Source organism: Mauremys reevesii, linkage group 4 (assembly GCF_016161935.1).
Source record: "Mauremys reevesii isolate NIE-2019 linkage group 4, ASM1616193v1, whole genome shotgun sequence".
NCBI classification, from domain to species: domain Eukaryota; kingdom Metazoa; phylum Chordata; order Testudines; family Geoemydidae; genus Mauremys; species Mauremys reevesii.
In genome coordinates, this window is record NC_052626.1 from 16,162,314 (window position 1) to 16,187,513 (window position 25,200).

At 45.1% G+C, this 25,200-nt stretch overlaps 1 protein-coding gene across 2 annotated transcripts; it reads left to right on the forward strand.

The window, feature by feature from the left end:
* The first annotated feature begins 2,780 nt into the window (after nucleotides 1–2,780).
* On the forward strand, nucleotides 2,781–21,870 carry PPP1R36 (protein phosphatase 1 regulatory subunit 36). 2 transcript variants are annotated; one of them, XM_039533656.1, is made up of 11 exons: nucleotides 2,781–2,854; nucleotides 5,222–5,286; nucleotides 6,826–6,912; nucleotides 7,787–7,920; nucleotides 8,049–8,115; nucleotides 9,103–9,201; nucleotides 11,803–11,943; nucleotides 17,595–17,637; nucleotides 19,192–19,385; nucleotides 19,475–19,669; nucleotides 19,987–21,870. In XM_039533656.1, exons 1-11 carry the CDS (start codon nucleotides 2,846–2,848, stop codon nucleotides 20,225–20,227), a joined length of 1,275 nt encoding a protein of 424 aa, XP_039389590.1. In that variant the 5' UTR covers nucleotides 2,781–2,845; the 3' UTR covers nucleotides 20,228–21,870. The 2 variants fall into 2 exon arrangements, with proteins under 2 accessions (XP_039389590.1, XP_039389591.1); XM_039533657.1 differs by having other exon boundaries at nucleotides 20,146–21,870.
* Nucleotides 21,871–25,200: the final 3,330 nt, after the last annotated feature.

Consider the following 25,200-nt stretch of genomic DNA (forward strand, 5'->3'; position numbering starts at 1 on the left):
CAAGCTCCATAGTCTTACACAGAGTCATCACAATTGCAGTAATACTCTCCAAAAATCTTTCCCACCGGTAAAACCTGTACTGTAGAAATGAATAGGGCACATCAATATACATAAGAGCTGGGTGCATATGTAATGATCCTTCTCCCCCATCCAACTGAGCTACCTATAAATCTTCTGTCAGATGCTTTTACCACCTCAGTCTGCACCTTGGGCCTAGTCTACACTTTTAAGTTTTGCTGATGTAAGCAGAGTCAGGATGAGCTCTACCCTGACTTCTGGTGGTAAATTATGGCGAGTGTGGAAAAGAATTTCAGGAGCTGATCTTGTTTGCATAGGCACACCCACCCTGTCTAGCATAGCCCAGGGCAGCCTAAAATGGTCACTTTGACAGCTGTGGGATCCCCAATTTCTCTGTTATTGGGGCAGGAGGAATAAAGTGTTGTTACCCTGATTATGTGAATGAGGGACTATGAACCTGTTTTATGACAGAGGATCTCACCATCAACTAAGTAGCACTTGCTAGACAAGAGACATGGGTGCCAAAACCCAGTGAATTGAGAGAGGTTGGGGAGTGGTGTGTGTATCTGATGGTATGGGTCCCCTTTTGAGGGCCTGGAACACCAATTGCTCCTTCTCCACTACTGTTAAAGAGCAGAGCTAATTTTGATTCCATTAGGAGTCCATCTAGAGGCTGCTGAGCTGAATTCACTTTGGGCCAATGGTGCACCAGCACTGGGGCTCCCCTACTACAAGCTGAAATCATTAAAAGAGCTAAGCTTACTGAGCTGAGATCACTGATGGGGGAGCCTGAAGATCTATTGCTAAGTGGCTGGCAGAGCGGAGCAGTTGCAGCACGGTTGGAGCAGCCTGCGGAGCGGAGAAGTTTGCAACACGGTTGAAGCGGCCTATGGAACAGTGAGCGGAGCGGAGCGGTTTGTGGGATGGTTGGAGCGGCCCACGGAACAGCAAGCGGAGCGGTTTGCGGGGACGGCTGGAGCGGCTCACGGGTCGGCTGGAGGAGCGGCACAGCTGGTGGAGTGGAGCCGGTCGGGGTGAAGGCTGCAGCAGAACTCCACGGAGAGGCGGGGCAGTTTGCCCCGGCCCACGTAAGGTGCCATGTAAGGTGCCCCTGTGTGCCCCCCCCCACTATTTCCACCCAGGCTGGGGGTGTAAAACTCTGCAGATAAACTTTTGAACTCTGGGGTGGCACTGACCAGGGACAGAGACTTTTGGGTTGTTGGACTTTGAGGTGATTGGACTTAAGACCCTAAGGGGAAAAGGACATTGCCAAAACTTACTTGGTGGGTCTTTTGCTCATGGTTTATGTTATGAATCCTGTTTGTGGTGTTTCCCCAATATGATGCCACATTGTTTCCCTCCTTTATTAAAAGGATTTTGCTACACTCAGACTCTGTGCTTGCGAGAGGGGAAGTATTGCCTCCTAGAGGCACCCGGGGGGGGGTGGTATGTAATTGTCCCAGGTCACTGGGTGGGGGCTCGAGCCGGTTTTGCATTGGATTATTGAAACGGAACTCCTGGATACTGAACCTGGCCCTTGTTGCTGCCAATTCAGAGGGGCAGAATTGTTACATTGATATAGCTACACTAGCTAAACCCACCTACTGTAGATGCAGCTTATACTAGCAAAAAGAGTGCTTTTGCTGTATACCAGTTCCCTGAGTGAAATAAACTGCACCAGCCATAGCACATTTCTGCCAGTATAACTGCAGCTACACTAGGGCAGCAAACATTGCTAGCATAGAGCTTGCCTTAGAGCGCTTTAAACCTTTTCAGAAGGAAAGGGCAAATCTTGCCGAGGCAGCTGCCCGGGGAGCCTGATGGTGCTGCAGGGAGCACTCCGCCCTTTGGTCTCTGGGGACACATTCAAATCTTGGAAGGGCCACACGGAGGGAGGCAGTGCCACCATGCAGCTACATTCACTGGGTACCTCCTGCAAGGACTGTGTTAGTGACAGGACTGGTTCCAGGGTTTTTGCCGCCCCAAGCAGCAAAAAGGAAAGAAAGGAAAAGAAAAAAAAAGAAGCCACGATTGTGATCTGCAGCTCTACCACCACCGCTTCAGTCTTTGGGTAGGTCCATACTTACCCGCCGGGTCGACGCGGAGAGTTCGACTTCTCGGAGTTCGAACTATCGCGTCTAATCTAGATGCGATAGTTCGAACTCCGAACGCGCTCCCGTTGACTCCGGAACTCTACCACCGTGAATGGCGGTGGCGGAGTCGACGGGGGAGCTGCGGAGTTCGATCCCGCGGCGTCTGGACAGGTAGGAAATTTGAACTAAGGTAGTTCGACTTCAGCTACGCTATTCGCGTAGCTGAAGTCGCGTACCTTAGTTCGACCCCCCCACCCCCGTAGTGTAGACCAGGCCTTTGGCAGCAATTCAGCGGCTGGTCCTTCACTCCAAGACCCGGACGTGCTGCCCCTCACCGTTGGCCGCCCCAAGCAGCTGTTTGCTGGGCTGGTGCCTGGAGCCAGCCCTGGTTAGTGTCCAGGGACACCAAGGCAGCCCTGCGTCTGCCAGTCTCCTCCCAGTCACAACACAAGCCCTAAGGACTGGCCAGAGAGACGTTGTTATTGCACCTGAACCCCTGCTTTGCCACCGCCATGGGGACAGAGATGGCCCTTGGAAGCGGAATTAGCCAGTCTGACCTATGACGCTGAGGGGCAGGGCAAATAGACTGCAAGTCCCAGCGTGCAAAGCAGCATGGCAGGGTGCATTGCACGATGGAACTTACAGTTTCTAGGGGCTGTTACCGGGATACCACCGTAAACAAGGCTTCCAGGAGTCGCACTGTTCTCTCTGCGGCGGGTGGGCTCCCAAGCACCATGCAACCTGTAAGTTTCTTTCCCCTCCATGGCTGCTGCACAGCACTTCCTCACAGTGCACTGGCCGGGAGAAGGGGAGGTCACGGAGAAGGGTTTGCTGGCTAGTGCAAGGGGAGGAGGGTTGCAGATAAAGCCTGCAAACAGCCCGAGCAGGGACAGCACTGGCAGTAGCTTGCAGGCATGGCTGCAGCCCCTAAAGTAGCCAGAAGGGCCAGGCACAAGCTGCCTACGCAGTCTGCACGGTGATGTAGACTTTAAGGGAACAAAGGTGATCTCCTGCCTGCTGTTTATTTTGGATTTAACTACTAATGCAGGGGAGAGGAGAATGGCGCGGTACCTTTTCTACTGGAGTCCAGACTCCTGGGTTTTCTTTCCATTTCTACAGAGGGCTTATGGAAAAGCAACTTTGTGCCTCAATTTCTGCACCTGTAAAAGGTTAATGCTATGAACATGTTAGTGACAGGATTCAGAGTGGTAGCCGTGTTAGTCTGTATCAGCAAAAATAAAGAGGAGTCCTTGTGGCACCTTAGAGACTAACACATTTGTTTGGGAATAAGCTTTCGTGGGCTAAAACCCACTTCATCTGATGCATGGAGGTGCCACAAGGACTCGTCCTTGTTCTAACATGTTAGTGACACTAATCTCCTAGGGAAGTTGCCTTCTTAGATATCTTCTGGTGGTGGAAGGTGCTTACTATATCAGTATGAATTATAATTCTTTGCTGTCAAAAGACTTCAATACAAATTAAACCACCTGCCATTTTGGTTTTAATGACCATACATGACCACACATTTAAGCGAGCAGCCAGAGAGTTATGTCTGCACGGTACAGTTTGCAGACACAGTAAAGTTCTTTATTCTGTTTTGCTATCATTGTTTACACTTGTGTCTGATTATCCATCTCCTGCATCACTAACCACCTTCTTCTACTTGAGCTTTAACTGAATTGATAATCCCATGTTTACAATCTCAAGATACTGAATTTATGCAGCCCCTTTCATCAGAGGATTGCAAAGCACTTGAAAAAAGGGGGGTATTGTTTCCATTGTACAGTTGGAAAAATTGAGGCCCAAAGAAGGCAAGATCATACAGTTAGTTAGGGGGAGCATCAGGAATAAAACCCAGATTTCCTGACTCCCAGTTCAGGGTTCTAACCATTATGCAGGTTGCCTTCTGCTGACATGAAATTATTTTGATATTCTAAGGTCTTGTCCACATGGCCCTGCAATGCGAACTTCTGGCATGTGAACTGCAGTGCACATTAAAGTGTTTTGCTCTCACTACCCCAGATGGTCCCTGCTAATGTGATCTAAAAGGTACAGAGTTTACATTAGCATAGTCCTATTTGAAACATAGCCCTTTTCGTTCATGCTAGCAGGATTTACACAAGGCACTGCAATTGACACTGTGACTGTGGGGGCCGTGCAGACAAGCCTTAAGTCTAGTGTTCTGACAATATTTTAGAACTGAGTCAGAGTCTGTATGGATTTCTGTGAGACTGGTTGGTCAGCTGGCAAAAAGTGACAGAAAACCTTAATGCAATGCTGTATTTAAACTAATTATCCTTAATTGAAGAGCAAGAGTCCCAGCAATTGGATGCATGTTATCTTAAAGGTGACCTGCAAAGGGTTTTTTAAGCCGTTGCAATCTGTCCTTTTTAATGATGCATAAAGAAGACTGAAAGGTTTTTGGTGGGGGGTTTTTTCCCTTCCAATTTTTTTTCTCCTTATTTTTCACTTGGAAATACAAAGAATGTAAAATCTGATCTTCTCTGGTTTTGTTGGATGACCACTGGGAGGTCTAAAAGATGTTTTGCGAACTCTTCATACCTAAGTTAAATGAGCAAGGAACCTGCTGAATCTTTAACCAAATTTCCTTTCTCCAAAGTCTTAAATAGTCCTTGAAGTTAAATAGATGTTACCAGAAACAAACAAAAAATAATGTGTTTTAAAGAGCCTGACTAAAACCCCTTTCTGTTCTTAATAGCTTTGCATTTACTGGTTCTCCAGACTCTTCCAACGTAAGCATGATTTAAATTTCTAATGTTAAAAAAAAGTTAAACCTTCCAGTAAACCTTTCAGGCCTTCTTTAGAATCTGAAATAAGCAAATTAGAATTAAAACCCCATTTTTCTCTTGCTTAGCCAGTCAGGTTTTGACCCCAAAGATTTTGTCTGTTTGGCCAGCTCAGGAACCAGTTCTCAGGGACTTGCCTGACAACATGTGGGTGAAATAGACCATTGAGACAGACCAAACTATGGTCAAACTATGTAGTGTTGTATTATAAATACTTTGTTTAATTGGGTTGAGAATATGCCTGGATTAGATTTTAAAAAGTAGTTAAAGAGTTTACACGACATTATATTTTAATTTTTGTAGATGATAAAAATAGCCCCAGGGGTGTGGTACTGGAAAGAGGATACCAAAACACTTGAATTTGCAAGGTAAAAATTACAATTTTTAAAATGAACAAACTAAGGCCTTGATCCAGCAGTCCTTATACAGGTAAAAATTGGATCCCAATGGAGTTTTGCCCAAATATGAACTGCAGCACCAGACCCTACGTGTTTGTTTTCCCTGTGGAGGGAATAGCTTTTTAACTCTCACTCTGTAGAACATGTTGTCATTTACCCCAATAGATTAATGGAAAGAGAAATTTGCCATAGAAATAATGAATATGTTAGTAACATTTACTTTGCGCTACTCTCCAGCAGTGTTCACTACAAGAGGATTCCAGCAAGGCATAGATAGGCACATGCCTGAGACAATGCTCTGAAAGCCAAGGGCCAAATTCAGAACTGATGCATTGGGTGCAACTTCGCTGAAGACGTGGAGCTGTGTCCACTGCTGTGTTTGACCCTGAAGTACTTTCAAGCACCCAGGAACTGTAGGCATTATGCATCTGCGCCTGTCAAGGGGTGATATTGCTCTTAAACATTATTATTTTTTACGGTTTTGTGGCAGTTGTGGATTAAGACTTTAATGGGCCGAAATCTACAAAAAATTTGGGCCATTGAAAAAATTATAGGCTTCCTGTTCTTTCTCGAAACAGCTGACAGTGTGAGTATGTGCCATGCAGGGCGGATGGCTTGGAGTCGGGTCACACATGACTCCCACTTGCTGCCTCCCCACCCCTTTCATATGCATTCCAGATCTTCCTCAGGTGTGGATTCCTTCTGTATATACTGTCTCTTCCCTACTCCTGCTGCTTTGTCTGCCCATCACACACGCCCCTTTAAAGGGGTGCTGCTCCCTGCCTGCCTGCTTGCCCTGTAAGAATTAGTGGGTTTCCTCCATTTCTTGTGTCCCACAGTGTACAGCGGGGGTCCTCAAACTGGGGGTCGGGACCCCTCAGGGTGTTACAGGGTTATTACATGGGGGGGGGGTCGAGAGCTGTCAGCCTCCACCCCAAACCCTGCTTTGCCTCCAGCATTTATAATGGTGTTAAATATATAAACAAGTGTTTTTAATGTATAAGAGGGGTTGCACTCAGAGGCTTGTTGTGTGAAAGGGGTCACCAGTACAATAGTTTGAGAATCACTGGTGTACAGGGACCATGACAGCAAACTCTAGAACAAGGTGGCTCACTTTTCAAGCCTATCCTCTCTGAGACAAGAGGACTAAGAGCCCAGTCCTGTGCTCACTGATTTCAGTGGGAGCAGGAGCAGGCCGTAGGTCAGGAAACAACCTTTTCCTTCCTATCTCTCTCCCACCTTGCAGTGCTCTGTGTGGCAGATGCAGGAGTGGGAGGATATGAAATTCGTCAGATGTATTTGTCCCTTTCTAAAGCCGCCTCGGTGGATAGCAAGAGCAATGTCTGAGACCCTGACCCAATCACCATTTAGAGATGTGTCTCAGTGTCACAGGGAGACCTAAACGTGTGGGTGTTAAATTCCAGTGTATACTGAATTTGTTGCAGCACTTCCCTGTCCAATTGCACTTTACCTTTCTGAATGTTCACTCTGTGTGTGTGTGTGTTACAGCTCCATCCCCGCCGCAGATGCTAAAGAGAAACTCAAGAAGGGCAAAACCATCCATTTTCAGGAAATGGGCAGTAAAACACTAGACAGGTATTCCAGGTTAAACTCACTTGGCTAAAACGTGAAAGCAGCGTTATTTGGGTGGGACCTTTTGCCCATAGTTTTAAGAATTTATATTTTATTTTGTTTGAACAAAGTATGTAAGGCAGAAAGTAATCTGTCACTTCAGCAGTCATTTCAGGCTGTAGTGGTCCGAGCACAGGACTGGGAGCCAGGAACCCCTAATGTCTATTCCTAGCTCTGACTCCAGCTCCTTTTGGTCGTGGGCAAGTCACTGAACAGCTCTGCTGCTGTTTCCACATCTGTTAAAATGGGGACAATAACACTTATCTATAGAGAGGGGTCTTGTGAGGATGGCTTAATTCATTCACGTTTGCAAAGCACTTCAAAGATTACATTTGTTGTTACCATTATTATTTATGTTACACATGGACTAGATTGGCATACATTAAAAGGCACAGTTAACTTTCCTCTTTACCACCCATAACCTAAAATGTCTTTGACCTAAGTAGTATGGTCACAATTTATTATATTACCAAATGAAAGAACCACATTCAGAAGTGCTCTGAAGAGTTGAAGGACCTTGGTTGGCTGAACGTGGTCTACTTGCAGTAGCTTGTGAAATAAAGAAAGAAAGAAAGAAAGAAAGAACCGTCAGAGTATTCATCAAACATTTTTTAACTACCAGTTTAATCTTTAAATTGAATCAACTGAAAAGAGAACGTCCCAGATGTTAACAGGTTTCAGAGTAGCAGCCGTGTTAGTCTGAATCCACAAAAAGAACAGGAGTACTTGTGGCACCTTAGAGACTAACAAATTTATTTCAGCATGCTAACAGCAAACTTGTATTTGACCATAATCCAAATAAGCGGAATTAACAGCGTATTTTAAATCCTGCCTGTAGATCGACTCCTAGTATGTTTCGAGATTTGTTTGGTGCAAGATTCCCTGAGAAAAGAATGAATATACAAGAAGAGAAATCCCCTAGGCTGTCGAAGCGGGGACAAAATGAATGTATTACATTAGACGATGTTAAATGTGAGTAAACACTGTCATTTGGTCTCAGCACAGTGTTATTCTTACAGATTAGAAAAGTATTTCCTCTAAAAGTTTTTCCTCAGAAATATTTTTGACATCCATTTTTTTCCCACTTGGTGCATTTTTAGATGCTGCTTTGTTTCTGGTACAAGAAGATGAATCATATCATATACCATCTTTTACAGCAGTTATGAGGTATGTAATCTGGAATTTGTTCTAAGAATTGTGTGTGTGTGTGTGTGTGCTGTGTGTTTTAATAACCGATGGTGATGGATTCAGAGCTTATAAAAAGTGGAGAGCAAAATATTAGAGCTTTAAAATCTCTCATCTGTCAACTACACTTTCCACTTTCAGTGGAAAGTGCAACCAAATGCATTTCAGCCCTAACAGAGAGTAATTCCCTTACTCTTATGAAAGGGTCTTTCACTGTGATTACTAAGGGCTAGATTGTGATTTGGAGCTAAACATTCATGCAGGGTAGTAATTCTAATTGTCACCCCATGCAGACTTACCCACAGATCGGGTCTGGCACAAGGCCCTAGAAGGGAGGAAAGAACAAGGTGGAGCCTTTGTTCTGCGCTGCCAATACTAGAACTGCTGAGATGGTGCAGAAGGTGTCAGAATTTGCTGCTGGTATTTGTCAGCAGTAAATTACTTCCCTGCTGCCCAGAACGAGAAGGAAACAGAGAAGGAATTGTACCTCAGAGATTTGTCCCTGAGGCACAATGGGGTGGTACCACTTCCACACTACCTTTTGCTCAGGGCCCTGCCTACAGCCACAATCTAGCCCTAAGGGAATGGTCACTTGAGAAGAGAGGCGTTTTTCTGCTTGAACTTTTAAATGCGGGTTCCACACTTAATGATGTATTTTGTACACAGAAGTCAAATGTTTTATAACCCACTTGCTTCAGAAGGCCCATCTCCTGGAATGTCCACATGCAGATCCACTCTTCAGCATGTTTCTTGGACTGTTTTGATTATTATTTCTGTAGGGCATGTCCCTGCAAACCCTTACTAGTGGGTGTAGTGCCTACTACTAAGAATAGGTCTACTAGGAAGCTCTAGGCTAAGTACTAAGTGTTGGTAGACTGTAGGCGCTTTGGGGCAAGGTCATGTTTTTAGGTTCAGCCTTACATCAGTAGTATTACATACATGAAGGTAATCTTGGTGTCTTCTATTTAGGAGTAAGCAGCTGGATGAGTTCCTCATGGCTCTGCTTTTCTATTTATCGTATTATCTGGAAAAAATTGCCCTGGAAAAGAAACCCAAATCTTTTATGGTGTAAGTAAGAGACTTTACTGATTTAAGGACACAGGGCCTTACTCTCCCCGTGCAGGCAGGCCTTACTCAAGTGAATAGTATCATTGCTTCAGTGGGACACCACACATGAGCAAGGACTGCTGCAGGATTGGGCTCATAATAGATACAGACTAGATTTCCCATTACTGTCTCTGTTGGGACATTTGAATGTAAAGGTCTTTTATCTACAAGGGGAGCATTACAGGTATGTTTTGAAAATGCTGACACAACCAGGCACAGTTTACAGTGTTAAAGATGGAGGGCCCAGCCCTACAACCACATACTCCTAGACATACTGCTCGCTACTGAGAATAGTCTCTCCTCCCTTCCTAAGATGTTTGTTCTCCTTTGTCTGTCTTGTCTATTTAGACCGTTGCTCTTTGGGGCCTGGACTGCCTCTTACTGTGTAGATATATGCTGGGCCTAGTGAAATGGGGCCACCATCTCACCTGGAGCCTCTAGGTGCTACTGCAGTGCTAATAAACTACAACTTATATTTCCTTTTTCTTCACTGGGATGAGTCATGGTAGTAAGCATTAAGCCCAGCCCTTTGTGTTTGCAAGATAGGGCCCCAAGTAATCTTGTTCACTAGTGTCCCACATAATTGACAGCAGCTATTATAAATGAGCAAAGGTGTGTATCCCTCTGCACAAAGTTAGTCAGTCAGCAGCTTGTGATGATTCAACCTGTTTCCTAGCTTCCAGCAGGATTTTTGACATATCAACCCTTATCAGGGTGTTATGTCCAGCAACCTGCCAAATTAGTGCCCATATATTATGGATCTACAATAGAAATTCCAAAGTAGATAAGGTTGAAAATAGCTTTCCATCATATGCCTGATTTCAGCCCCCGTCAGTGTCCTTACATAAATAGATTCCACCTGAAATTTTTCATCTGTGGTCTTGTGCCTAAGGAAGATTTGATTTTTGGGCCACACTTCGTTTTAGGGCTCCACTTATAAATGGTTTATAAAGCGTGACTAGATGTTATAAGCATGTTGCAGCATGAGAAGTATTTGTGAGATGGTTATATACTGTTATGTCGTTTTGACCCAAGTGGTTAGAAAAAATGCAGGGCCCTATGGGTTGGTTTTGTTAGGAGGAGAACTTGATAACAGAACCAGTTATCTCTTTGATGCACTCCTGTTTATTTACAAAGAATGAACAAATTCCTGTTTTGATGAACACAGGAGGAATCAAACAACAGGAGATAGTGGCTCAGAGTTCCAAGCCTCTTTTCAGCTAGCACTGTTACTAAAAGCTCTCTCTCTCTTAGCTTTTCTCAGGGTTATGAAAAAAGGGTGGCGGGAAATTAAATAGCATTATCCCCATTATCCCCAAGCCGCCTCTCTCCCCAAGATTTAGTCAGGGATATATAGTACAAGTCATGGACAGGTCACAGGCTGTGAATTTTTGTTCACTGCCTGTGACCTGTCCGTGACTTTTACTAAAAATACCCATGACTAAAACGTAGCCTTATTCAAAAATAAATAAACAAGATCCGTAAATCATAAATGTTATTTCACATACGTGATCTTGGATTTGCTGGTAGAGCTGGGGACTGCGACCAGTAAGATGATCTCATGGCTGATGAAAGACAGCCTGCAGGTCCTGAAATTGCTAGTGTCTCCATCAGGAAAGACAAGATGCTGTCCACTGAAATGGTGAATAGTTAGACTCTTGCTAAAGAGTACGTAACTTGACTGAACTCACCGATTACCTCTGCGTTTCAAACATTCTTGCTTTGGAAGGTTATAGAGGCATTCATGTCAAAGCCTCTCTGGGTCCATCTAGATTCCTTTTCCCGTGACCCTGTTGATTTGGTTTCAGATCTGGGGGTGTTAAGAAAGCTTCTATATTTTATCTTTACTTGGTGCTCTTCTGATTCTTTACGAGTCCCAGACTAGGTAGTAGCAGATTTCTTACAGGTACAGATACACTGAGCAAAGAACTCCAGACTCAACCAGCCATCCTTCCAAAAAGCAGTGAAAGTCAATCCACCCCATGGGTGGCAGTTTGAGCTAGAAAACATACAAACACGTGTTTTCTTCACTTCCTAAAAATAATCTTCTACTTTTATTGTTCCTGGAATCTCATATTTCAGAAATGGCTTAGTCTGAGAGTTCTACATTTGCTTTATTAATTTGTCCTAAAAGAGGATGAGAACCTTTCAGCACTTTTTGGAAGGATTTTGGAGATGTTTGTCAGTGTGGCACCAATTGTACAATGAAGTGTGCCCATATATGATGTGTATCCGAACCTGCAAGAAGTCCCAAGGGTCCATGTCTAGGCTACAAGAAGGGCTCACAGGCTTGGTAAGACCAGAGAGATTCCCCTGGCAGTCTGTGGATGTGGAGCTTGCAAACCCTGCAAGGTCAGAGAGAAATTATGGGATCAAGTCCCATGCTGTGTTGCCCCACCAGCCCTGAAAATGCTCTAAATCAATCTGACTGCAAACAGTCCTCTGGGCTGGTTCATGCAGTGTGATGGTTTATACATATTCTTTCCTTTCATAAACATTCAGACTTATCTCACCTAAACAAAACACTCTTTAAAATAACTCCTTTTCCTTCTTTTAAAACAGAAACCCCAGTGTGTTAGACCAAAAAGAACTGGAAGAGACATTGGCTAAGCTAGCAGGAACCAAGAAACACCTTGCCAAGGTGTACTGCATCCTTATTCTTGGACTAGGAAGGGCTGAGCAGCATCACATGGCTTGTGGAAAGTAAGGAAATGCACTGAGTAATTTTCCCTATGATGACTCCTCACTAGGTACACTTGTATTGATTGTAGTCAGTGTGGGGCATTGTGGGACGGCTCCTGAAAACCCGTAACAGTCAACATAAGCAACATGGTGTCTACACTGACACTGCGTTGACCTAACTACATCGACCTCGACTCTACACTGCTTGTGGGGGCAATTGTTGCCATTACACCTGACATCCAGCCAGTCCAAGCATGGGCCAGGGCCCTCATTTTGGGTATGTCTGCACTGCACTCAGGAGGTGTGATTGCAGCAGGTGTAGGCATACCCAAGTCAGCTGTGATCTAGCTAGATCAAAGCTAGCTTGAGTAACAATAGCTCTGAAGCCACAGCAGTATGGGTGGCGGCTGTGTCCTGGGGTTCCTGGCGGACAGGGCTAACCTGTGCAGCCTCCCATGTGTTGCGATTTCATTGCTAGTGTTACTCATGCTGGCTTTGATCTCACTTAGATCAAAGGTAACTCAGGTACGTCTAGTTGTGCTGCAGTCGCATCTCCCACTTGCAGTCTAGCCAGACCTTTTCTTTGACAAAGACAAAAGCCCACAATAACCCAGTCCAAGTGAGCACTGCAGGAGGGAAAGCATTGGCCAGGGCCAAGTGAGCAGCGTGGAAAATATTATAGACTTTTGTTATAAATAGGAGGCCTGCCAAGTGATGCATAGATTGTAAGGCCAGACGGGACCACTGTGTCCTCTAGTCTGACCTTCTGCATAATACAGCCCATAGGGCTGCAACACACTGCAGCAGGACTTTGGAGATCTGACTTGCAGCTCAGATCCAGCTGTGCAGAAGCCTTGGTGGCTATAGGAGCGATGTGGTATTGAGCGGGTCCAGCACAGGCAACTGGGCAAATGACAATGCTGACATTAACTGCCATTCCCAAAGCCTCAGAGGAGATTGTGAGAGCAATGTAGCAGGGAGGAGGGAAGGTTAATACCTCTTAGAAGGAGAAAGGTAAATTAATTAATCCATGTAATATACCATACTGTGATACCAGTGCTATGTCACATACCTCCTTGTGATCAGTGAATTGCTATGCACCAGCATACTGTGCTGGCACAGCCCATCCACACTGTTGCTGTCTGTTGCTGAAGCCTTCTGCTACCTACTTCCAGGACCAAGCTGTTCCCCAGTCCCTCCAGATGTAGATTGCCCGTGTGTGCCCCATATCCTGAGGCCGTGAAGCATGAGGAGTAAAGAGTACAGCACAGTACTCCCTGTGCACCCTGGCACCACAGGATTGTGTGACCAGCACACAGAGCATTGTGTGACCAGCTGCTGGATCTCTGGGCTGATTGCAGTTTGGGGTGATGCTGTGGGGTTGTTTTCATTGTCTTGCTGATTGGACAGGGAGGGTCATGCCAGCATTTTATTTTTCCGGTTGAAGCACAGACTGTAATACAGCTTCAAAGGCTGCAGGTACAAGACCCAATTTGTGCAATGTCTTCTCTGGGCCAGCTAGAGCTACTGGCTCTGAAGAACTAATCTACTCACTGTCCTTGCTAGGATAAAACTCCCTGGACAAGAAATCAGTGGAACAGGAGCTCTGCCTTACTTACCGAGTCTGTTGCCAATTCTCTCTCTTCTCTTTCCTGGTAGAGGGAAAGGAGCAGGGTTGTAGCTATATAGAGAGAAGTTAATTTAAAAAAAAACAACCCTGCAACAATCTGGGTAAAAAGCGAAGAGATGTGAATGAGAATTGTCAGTATTATTTAGTATTTACATTACAATTGTGCCCAGAGGCTCTGAAGAGGATCGGGGCCCCACTGTGTCAGGCTATGTAGAAACATAGAGATAGATGTGGTCCCTGCCTCAAAGAGCTTAGAGTCTAGGGCCTGGTCTACATTACATGGGTAGGTCTACATAAGCTGCCTTGTGTCAACCTAGCTGTCCAAGCGTCTTCATTTAAATGTGGCTCCCGCCAACATAAAGGCCTCGCCACACTGATTTGGTAACATCACTTTCCTGAGTAGAGTCACAGTCGATGTAATTAAGTCGACGCAGTGTCAGTGTAGATACTGTGGTGCTTACATTGACTGTTACTGGCTTTCAGGAACCGTCCCACAATGCCCCACACTGACCATACAATGGATACAAGCACTCCTAGTGAGGATGCGCAGCACCAACACAAGGAGCCAAGTGTGCACACTCACAAGCGATTTAATATCTGTGGTGGTTGTGTGCCAATGTAAATTAGGTCGACCTAATTTCGTAGTATAGACATGGCCTAAGAAGACAAACAATATAGGAAGGGTGGGAAGAGGGACGAGAGGCAATCAAGTATATTCATTATGGGTGGGATTTTCAATTGAGTTCAAAGGGCACAGACGTAGGCCAATGCTGAGTGCTTTTGAAAATATCTATCTACCTATCTATCTAAAGTAAGGTTGGGATTTTCAAAAGCGCTCAGCTTTGGCCTATCTCTGCTCCCATTGAAGGCAACTGAAAACCCAACACATCATGAATGTATTTCAGTCTATCCATCCATCCACCTGTGAGAGATACAAACATGTTTTGCAATTACATAAATAATATATAAACTTTCCCAAATTGACTTAGATTAGCATTGAAATGGCTGAGTGGTCACTGGGAATTCCATAGGCTGCCTAAAACAAATGCAATTGTGTCACCCTGATCAACATTTACTAATTATTAGAGCTGGTTGAGAATTTTTCAATTCAGTGTTTTTTGTTGGAAAATATTGATTCTTTGAAACTGTTCATGGGTCAGGGTCAGTTTCCACTAATTTCTCGATTTGAAAAACTTCTGGGGAAAAAAAGTTCTGAAATTGCTAAAATGGTACACTTCAACATTTTTTAAATGACAAAATGTGTTGCTTTGGTTCCATATGACTTTTCAGTTAGAAATCTAAGCTAATTATATTTTTAAAAAAATTAAAAATGCAAAAAAGGTCAAAACAGAAACATTTAAAAGAGGTTGAAATGAGATGTTTCAACTGACCCAAGCCTGATTGTTTCTCAGATTGTTGGTTTGTGACAATTTTTGAGATTTCGACTTTCTGTCCCGATTTGGAATGGGAATTTTTTTTTTAAATCTCAACATTTTTCCAGGGATGGGAAAAGCATTTCCCACCCAGCTGTACTATAATTATTCATACCCAGCTGTTGAGTTATTAATTGTTCCTGTGAAGTTTTCTCCAAGGGTTTAGAAAGGAGTCTATTCTGGAGGAAGAATAGCGTGAGGCTTCAAATGGTATCCACATGCAACTTAATAATGATTGAAATGTTTGTGAAGCGCAGCTTTTAGGAGTCCTATTTTGATGTTATCTCAGACTGTGTTTTGAGGAGTTCCCTAGCAAACTTATTTGTGTGTATAAGCTCTAGTTCTTTTATGTCTCTAACCCTGAGGAAGGAATAGGTGTGTCTAGCTTTCTCCTCTGAAACTGCTGGGACAGATTGTGCAATTTTTTTATAGTGCCAGTTTCCTTCTGGGCATTTTGTCATAATGAGAAAAAATAGGTTGTGTCCCCAGAGCTGCATACATTGCTTACACAATATGGCTAAAGCGGGGCCCCACTTGAAGTCTGAGGCAGGACTCACCCAGACCTTGTTGTGGTCCCTGGTCCATAAAACACATAGCTGTGGATCAGAGAGCTGCTAAAATGGCATCTGAAACATTTATTTTCAGTTGCATCCACATGCAGGATATAGGGTCCTATAAAAGTTAGAGAACATTGTGTTTTCATAAGCACACACGCCTCTGCTTAATGTAGCATCTGGGTTTGGCTGCGCTTTCCTCCACTATGTCTAATGCATTCATTTCTGCAGACTCACTGGCAGTTCTACAAACTCCTTCTGACTGGGTTTCTAGTGCACGGGATGCACGTCACTCACTTAGCCATTCACATGTTTCTTACGATGCCCCCTCCTGAGCTTGTTGAAGTTTACCTTTTTCCTAACCCCGCCATCATTTTCTTAGCTAATGAGTAAGAGTGCACCAAACACAGGAACTAAAGTCTCCCACTAACTTTAGGAAGTTTTACCTTGAGCAGTTTTCTTGGGTTTACCTCCCGCTGCATGGTTAGCATTGGAAGGGAGAGGATGGAGACCACATCCCTGCTGGGCTCCAGTTGAAAGGCTATTTTCTGTCAATCTTTCATTTAGAGTGGTTGGGTTCCCTAGAATGCAGAAAGCAGTTGGAGGATTTTGTCATTAAGGGACTGCACAAGCTACATCATGCTAAAAGGTGAAATCGGCTCTTAAGGGGTCATTTTACTTAATCCGCTGTTAGATTTCACGATTATAATGTTCGTGGCTGATAGCGCATTACAGGTACTGATGAGCAACAAAATACGTTGAAGTGGCTTTAGAATTCCGCAGTGACAATGGGCCACGTTGCTTGGCCACTGTTAAGCTCAGGGGCTCCTACCCTTCCCATGCTGAAGGGAGTCAGCTGCCTCTGTGCCATCATCTCTCCTTGGTCCTGCTAGTGAAGGCAGGGGGCTGGACTCAATGACCTTTCAAGGTCCCTTCCAGTTCTAGGAGATTGGTATATCTCCAATTATTTTATCATCTCTCCTTACATTGAACTCTGCATAGCACATAGGGTTTGGGATCTGCAGCTGGGGAGGTGTCAGGTTTGGGGAAGGAGGGCAGAGGAATGGAATGGGGCTGGGAGGGATGCACATCTTTCCCCTGGCCAATAAAGCCAGTGAACAATTCATGCAGCCTAGAGCATATAACTTTTGCTCTTCCCTCTGTACTGAGGTTTCTGGGTGCAGTGGCAGCTGGGGAAGCCCTGCTCATGTGGAACAATTGGCGCTGCACTGTTGGGAAAGCTACAGTGGCCCTGAGTGCTGGCATGGAGGCACAGATCTACCCAGGTCCTGCAGGAATCTGCCCCCTTGCAGAATGATTGAATGGCTCCTTGTAGGTGGGGGTTCTGCCTTCCAGATCTACAGGTATGTCCATGGCAGGGGTTAGCTGGTCCCGTGTCCCAAACACTTGGCACAAGTGTGAATCAGATCGATGTACTTCCAGAGCAAGCCTTTCACGAGGAACGCTACTGTTACTTTAACAGAGGCCGTTCTCCTAAAACGTTGTCATTCTTCTGTGAGTTTTACATTTCCTCTCTGAGTCCCAGAAATCTTCTCCCTTCCATGTCTCATGTATCTTCTCTCAGCTTTGAGCTGATATTGCTCCCATCCTAGCTATGCCCCCATTGAAGTCAATGAGAGTTTTTCCATCGACTTCACTGGGGGCGAAGTTAGACCAAGGCTGAGTATTTTTTAAAATCCCACCACATGGCCCGATTTTAATAGACACAGAACCCAAAACTCTATTTGAAATTAATGGGAGCCTCAGGTGCTCAGCACCTCCAACTATCAGGCCCATGACATTTGGTCTCTGGCTGATTTAATTAGCGTTGTGCATTTTCTTTCTTTTCTTTCTGAGTCAGTCCAGAAATCCTGCCTTTCTCTTGGACACTGGGCCTCTGTGTTGCTGGTAAAGATGGTTGCTCAGCAACCAGCCTTACTGTGCTGGTGAAATGTCAGCTTGGTGGTAGCCATATGATTTGTGTCCAGTATGCTGTTCAGAGACTTGAAAGCATAACTCCGGCAATTAACTTTGTGCTGTTGTTGATTGTCTTAGGAGAAAAACATCATCAACACAGAAGGACCGAGAGTTCTTTGAGGTAAGAAAGAGACATTCGTGGATAGATGCTGAGCTTTTTCGCTAATCCTAGAATAAGACGAAATGAGGAAGCGTCAGAAATGGTAACTGCCCTGGGTTCAAGATATTGGGCCAGATCATCAGCTGGTCTAAGCTGACTTATCTCTGTGGAAGTCAGTGGTGTAAATCAGTATCCTGGCTCTGGGCCAGGATACCTAGTGGTGGAGAAAGCAGTGAGTTGTTTAAATTGTCACTAACACACACGTCCTCAGAATTGTTCCTGCCGAGACAAGACACTGAGAAAGTGAGTCAGCCACCAATTGTGTCCTGTGTTTTACATCACTTTGTGTGCTCTTTTACTCAAATTTTGAAGGCCTCCGTGGTGTTCCTCATTGTCCCCACAGAAAATAAAACAAAGCAGCTCAAAATCTTCATGAGCAACCCTACAATAACAAAGCAGTTTGCCTGTGATGAAAGGAAAAAAATCAGCAAGAAAATAGAGTTCAGTTTGAAACTTCCATTCGGGTTAAATCCAAAGTTCACAATTGCAGCTGTGAGCCTAGCACTGTGTGATTCAGAAATGTAACACTCTTAAAGACGACAGTAACATATCCCATCATTCATAGTAATGTTTCTAGATGTCTGTGCAGGAATAGCTCCGTGAACAGGTTTTGACAGTTAATTTCCAGATACCATACGTCACCAGATTCATAGAAAACCATTTGAAACCAATACGATATTTTGGACTCCAGTGGATTGTGATGTGCTTACTTAGGGCTTGTTCATACCTGAAATGCTACAGCAGCGCAGCTGCAGAGCTGTAGCACTTCCGTGTAGACGCTACCTACACCAACCCGACAATATAGTTAATCCACCTCCCCAACAGGCTGTTACTAGGTTGACAGAAGAATTCTTCCATTGACCTAGTGCTGTCTATACCAAGAGTTAGGTCGGCACAGCTACAACCCAGAGGTGTGGATTTTTCACACCTAAGCTATGTAACTTTCTGGCCTAGATCAGCTCTTAGCAGAAATTCTATGTAATGGGGACGCATTCAGCCTGTGCCAAGTATCCCTGGTATTTAACCAGGTGCTAACTAGGTGAACATATAAGCTTTGGTCTTTTAATACTGAAGTTGCCAAGCCAGGATGAGATGCGGTGATCTCATTTTCTGTCGTAATATTCGGTATGTAATTTCATTTCCAGTCTTCTTGATAAATTTTTAAAAAGTAATGTCCTATTCACCACTTAATCCCTATGACATTGTAGTGACTCAGTGTGGGGAGACACTACTGTTCCCAACTGAAACACAAGCAGACTGAACAGGACTCAGGGTGTTTGGCTCTAAAAATGGCCATCGGTCATGGGAAGTGTCACATTAAGAGACATTCTACTGTGCCACAAGTCTCTACTGTAAAGAATATGCTGTGATCCTGGGTCATATTCTATGCTGATGTATCTCTGTTGACTTCAGTGGAGTTAATGCCAGCAGATAATTTGGGCCTCCCCTTTGTATGCTGTGGCCTTCTCTGTAGCACAGCCGTATTCAGTAAGATTGATCTGTGTTTCTGTTTAGTGTTTCTACAACTTCTGTACATACGTGTCCTGGGTGGTGTTCAGACGGAAGCACTTCCAAGAGATTCAGGAAGAAGTGGGCAGGCTTCTTCGCTCTGACATATTTAATCCCGCATTGAGAGAAAAGAACAGCCCCAACCTGCAGAAAACAGATGTCTCTGCCGATCAGAGGAAAGTTATCTTTCCCTATCACAGGTACTACTCCTCGCTTGTTATCCGGGCACGTAGGGGAGCTCGCACTGCACCACTGGGCTCAAACTAAAGCCCATTTGTTTTTTCTGAAGGAGTGTATATGCCAGACGCCCAGCGATAAAGAGTGTCGTTGGCCAGCGCTCGCCGGTGCTCAGTACGCTACTGCCCCTGCCCAAAGACAACGCTCAGTATCTCTTCCAGAACCATTACCTGCATCGGGGCAGAACCCTTCCAACTTGCAGCAGCAAGGACCTGCCGGACTACTCCACTGTTGAGCTTACACCCAAGTAAGGAGCTGTTTCCGTGGCTGTTGGCTGTATTTCTGCAAGGGATGGTTGACACTTAAGGCTCCTGACTCCATGTTGCTTCCCAGACCCAGCAGGAACAATGTAGTCCCACTGCATGGTGGGAGAGCAGGATCCGGGGACTTAATTGGTCCATGATCCCTGTGCACATAGGCAAAGTTTTCCCTCAGGGTAATGCCTGACCTAACAAAAGGTAAAGTTCTTTGCAATTTTCCATATCAAGTTGCAAATTCCATGCCCCACCCCCGTTTTCCTTAGCCCTGGTGCTTCAGTTACATCAATGACTCCTTTTGAAACAGGGTTGGCATCATTGGAGCCCTTCGCAGCAAGTTCAATCCCCATACTCTCATGCCTATTGGGGTGATAGAGGAGGAGGAGGAGGAAAAGGAGGAAGAACAAAGAACAAAGAGAAACAGTTTCTCAGCCAGTTCATATAACCTGGCTTTGTCATCCCACAGAGGCACCCAAGTTGGAATCAGTCGCCCGAGCATGGTACTCTCAAGAGTAACTACGGAGGGGGACTACTCTGAGAACGGTTAATAGAAATGGCGCCCTCTAGCATTGAGGGTAATTCTAGCACGTATTAAGTAAACCACTTTGAAGCTTCATGTTTAAGAGCAGAGGCCATTTGTTACAGGTAATGCAGCCTAGTGAATAGGGCACTGGACTAGGATTTAGGAAACCTAGGTTCTGTTCACGGCTTGGCCACTGACTTGCTGTGTGACTTTGGGCAAGTTATTTCCCCCACTTGGTGCCTCAGTTTCCTCATCTGTAAAATGGGGATAATGATACTGACTCCCTCTGTAAAGCATTTTGAGATCTATGGACCAAAAGAGTGAGGTATGATTATTATTTATTCCTTTAAAATTTGCATTGCGAGAAGATTCCTGGAAGGATTAAAAATTCTGAAAATTATGGTTTTACGGGAATTTCCTCTTACATTTTTAATATATTATGTTTACTCATTTTTTATTTCCATAGTGTTTCACTGGGCTTTGCACATATGCATCTCTCCATACTAATGTGTGACAAATGTTGATAAATGAATAGCAAAGATGAATACCACTATTTAAAGATATGGGGCAGATCCTCAGTTGTTGTAAATCAGTGTTGCTACACTGAAATCAAAGGCGCTATGCTGATTTACTCCAGATGCGGAGCTAGCCTGCAGTATTCATTATATAGCATTTATCTCTTATCTTTCATTTTCACCAGTGGGGAAAATAGGTCCTAGAATTCCAAACACCAATTAAAATATGCATTTGGGATGTCAACATCATGAAACAAAAAGCTAATCAGTCCCTAAGTAAGGATAAGATTATGTCCCGAAGTCTTGGATTCTGTGACTTTCAGAGACCTCCATGACATTTTCTGCTTCAGCTCTGGGACGGCAGGGCTGGAGCTCCCAGCCATCATGGGACTCTGCAGCTCCAAACTGCTGGCCACAGAGCTCTGAGGGACCGCAGGTGGAGCGGCCCCAGAGTTCCCAGCCACTATGTATTTCTGCGTATTTTTGCTTATTGCCCGTGACCTGTCCGTGACTTTTACTAAAAATAACCGTGACAAAATCTTAACCTTAGTCATAAGAAATTACAAGGGTTTACCTATAAAACAGTCCGTATTCTGTTACCATTACCATTAGCAGAAAACCGTGGTGAAATCCTGGCCCTTTTGAAGTCAATGAGAATTTTACCATTGATTTTAATGGCACCTGCATTTCACCCTCTTGGCTCTAACAATGAAAGAAAACCAAAGATGAGCAGAGTTTTCTGAGAGCCGAGAAGAAAACTTTAACATCTCAGTGTATTGTTTAAAATACTATCTATGGGACCGCTACGATCTCCTCATGTACACAGATGTTGACTGCGACATGCTTTGTTCAGAACAAACACCTCTATATTATGCATTTCTGCATTAGGGAGGGCAAGTTAGTGAGAAGACAAATACACAAGAATCAGATATGGTCCTAGGTAAATGCCCTTTTCTCATGAAAAACCGATTGCTGCTAGAATATGTAGCAGAAGTTCCAAACACCTGTGTCCCCCCTCCACCCCTGCCCCCCACTGATGCATTTATCTCGTTCTCATAACCTTCAGGTTTTGCCAATATGAATGTTTTATTTTTAGAAAATAATCAGTAAAGTAAGATTGCATTGTGTGTAACATGACCTTAATCAGGGGCGGCTCTAGGGATTTTGCCGCCCCAAGCATGGCAGGCAGGCTGCCTCTGGCGAATTGCCTGTGGAGGGTCCGGTGGTCCCGTGGCTTCGGCAGACCTCCCGCAGCGGAAAGTCCACCGAAGCCGCAGGACCAGCGGACCCTCCGCAGGCAAACCGCTGAGGGCAGCCTGCCTGCCGCCCTTGCAGCGCCGGCAGAGCGTCCCCTGCGGCTTGCCGCCCCAAGCATGCGCTTGGCGTGTTGGGGCCTGGAGCCGCCCCTGACCTTAATGCTCTCACATATGGCCTGAAAAATAGCACAGAGAGGAGGCTGGATATCTCACTGATCAGAGTCTAATGATGACACTTCAAGGGCTAGATTTTCTAAAAACTTGGTAGGGCCAGTGCACATCCAAAATGCACGTACTGCTTGGTTTTGGGAGTCCCCAAAGTCCCCTATGTGGTGTATTGAGAACTGTATTGAAATTGTAGGTTGTCAATGGGTTTTTCCTGGTCCTGCTTGCAGACTAGGGGTTTCTGTAAGGAAGCATGTGATGTGGGTCTAGCAGCAGTCAGGCTGGAGGCAGACATGTAGTAAGGTGAGGTGAATTGTGCCTCACTTCCTTAGGGAGCAGTCTGATTTCTTTCTGGTTTTGGGCTCTTATATGCTATCATTCTGAATTCTAAGAAATAAAGCTGTTATTTTGCAACCTTTCAGCAAGAGTATTATTGTGTTTATCTAACCTCTCAGTGTGTATGCTGTGAACATAGCACCCTACAGCACTATTTCCCCACTGCATGATGCAGCGCAAACTAGGCCAACTAGTAGGAGTTTGGTGACTACAGAAGGGTTTTCTTCTCTTGATCTGTGCAGAAACCTCCATTGACCCTGCATGGACTGAGGGGTGTACATGGCCCCAGCTTTCTAGCTACAGCCCATGTCCCTGAATTTAAAATGCAATTTGCCCCATCTGCAGAATGAGCCTGATACCCCGATACACTATATATTGGCTTTACTCAGGGCCAGACATTGCCTACCACATGCAAATTAGACAAATTAGAAAAATGGTCTGAAATCGACATGATGAAATTCAATAACGACCGGTCCAAAGTACTTCACCTAGCAAGGAGAAATCAAATGCATAACTACAAGATGGGGAATAACTGGCTCAGTGGTAATACTTCTGAAGAGGATCTGGGGGTTAGAATGGATCACAAATTGAATATGAGTCAACCATGTGATGGAGTTGTGACAAAGGCTAATATAATTCTGGGGTGTATTAACAGGATTGTCACATGTAAGACGGGGAGGTAACTGTCCCGCTCTACTGTGCAGGAGAGGCCTCCGCTGGAGTAGTGTGTCCAGTTCTGGGCACCACACTTGAGGAAAGATGTGGACAAATTGAAGGGTCCAGAGGAGAGCAGCAACAACGATAAAAGGTTTAGAAAACCTGAGCTGGGGGAAAGGTTAAAAAGACGGGGCATGTTTAGTCTGGAGAAAAGAAGACTGAGGCGGGACCTGACAGCAGTCTTCAGATATGTTAAGGGCTGTTATAAAGTGGTGTGTGATCAGTTGCTCTCCATGTCCACTGAAGGCTGGACAAGACATAACGGGCTTAATCTGCAGCAAGGGAGCGTCACAGGGTAGCTGGTTCCTGGAGCTAGGCTGAGCCCAGCTCTCCTGGGCTAGAGCTGGGGAGTCCAATCCAGTCATTTAGAGAGAGCTGGGCTACACTTAGGGTGACCAGATGTCCCGATTTTATAGGGACAGTCCCGATTTTGGGGTCTTTTTCTTATATAGGCTCCTATTACCCCCACTCCCCATCACAATTTTTCACACTTGCTGTCTGATCACCCTAGCTACACTGGGCCTTTGAAGGGCTGCAGGTGGGTGAGATTAGCTGTGCCCTGGGGAGGCAAAGCCACACTGGAGTGGTGCGAACCCCTGTGGTGGGTCCCCTGGAGCAAGGGGGCCAGCTGCTCAGGGGGACAAGCCTGAGGCTGCTGCCCCAGAGAGGGAGCAGCACTGGCACCTGGCCAGACCTGGGAACCTGCCCGAGGCTCCTGAGCGGGGTGGAGCTGAAGCCTGAAAGTAAGAACTGAGTTGTGACTGTCTTTCTGCTTGTTTATGTGCTTTTATTAAGAAAATAAACCTCCTTGAAAGAGACTGGGCACGGCAGTGGTTACTTTGGGGCTGGGGAGAAGCCTGGCCCAGTGACAGGGAGATTTAGGTTAGATATTGGGAAAAACTTCCTAACTATAAGGGTAGTTAAGCTCTGGAATAGGATTTTACAGACGGTTGTGGCATCCCCAGCACTTTTAAGGACAGGTTGGACAAACACCAGTCAGGGATGGTCTAGGTTTACTTGGTCCTGCCACAGCACAGGGGGATGGACTAGTTAACCTCTTGAGTTTCCTTCCAGCCCTACATTTCTATGAGTCTCAAAATCAATTGATGTGTCTGCTACTGAATTGTAGAGGTGAGAGAGGTTGTCTTGCAGCTATTAACATACATAGCAGGTGCCAGGCAATCCCTTTGGCCTATGTGGGAGAACCAGCTTCATCAATCAAGTCAGTGGTGAATAATCTCTGGCCATGGAGTATTGAGGCATAAGTGGCCATTCCAGCAAATGCTTTCTGAAGGCAAAGGGAGGATCTGGAACAGACTCATACTCAGTTAATTCTGCCTGTGAGGCCTCTCCCATTGAACTCACAGCTTCTTTCAGATCGAATTGTCTGGCACTCCTGGGAAACAAACTGTTGCAGGAACTCACTGGGTGAAATCTGTGGTTTGCAGATCAGGCTAAATGGTCCTGAGGCTCCCTTCTGGCCAAAAAACCTAGGAAAACATAAATCTAGCCCTTACAGAGGGATTTAGGCCTGATATTTTATGGTAGTCTCTTAAACAAACTGGTGCTTTCTGGAATGGACTGAGAAATCCCAATACTCAGATTCTTTAGTCAGCAGGATGCTTACCAGAGCCTGCAGGTAGACTGAAAGCTTGCTCAGTCAGAGGAGACTCATATTATCTTGGAGGAAGCGGAGTTATGTGTCTTACACAGGCAATCCAAGCTTGTTTAAGCATGTCAGCAGGCCCCTGCGGCCTGTCCCACATGACAGTGAATCAGACTTCCAACAGGAGAGAGTGAGTCAGAAAGGGCGCTTGAGAAGCTTAATTCATCAAGCCCTTGCTGTTCTGCCCAGGAGAATTTCACTCAGAAATATCCACCCTTGATAATGATACAGTGGAGCCAGGAGTCATGAAACATTGCTCCTGGCTTTCCGCACAGACTCCGTGTGTAGTTTGCATCAGGGAATTACAGCAGGTTGGTGGCTTCCATGAATGTGGTTTTAAAAA

Bases quoted from the DNA above. Each gene is read 5' to 3' on its own strand.
- PPP1R36 (XM_039533656.1), top strand. The intron at 17,638-19,191 runs GTAAGAAAGAGA...GTTTCTGTTTAG, and splicing joins AGGACCGAGAGTTCTTTGAG to TGTTTCTACAACTTCTGTAC. The intron at 19,386-19,474 runs GTACTACTCCTC...TTTTTTCTGAAG, and splicing joins GTTATCTTTCCCTATCACAG to GAGTGTATATGCCAGACGCC.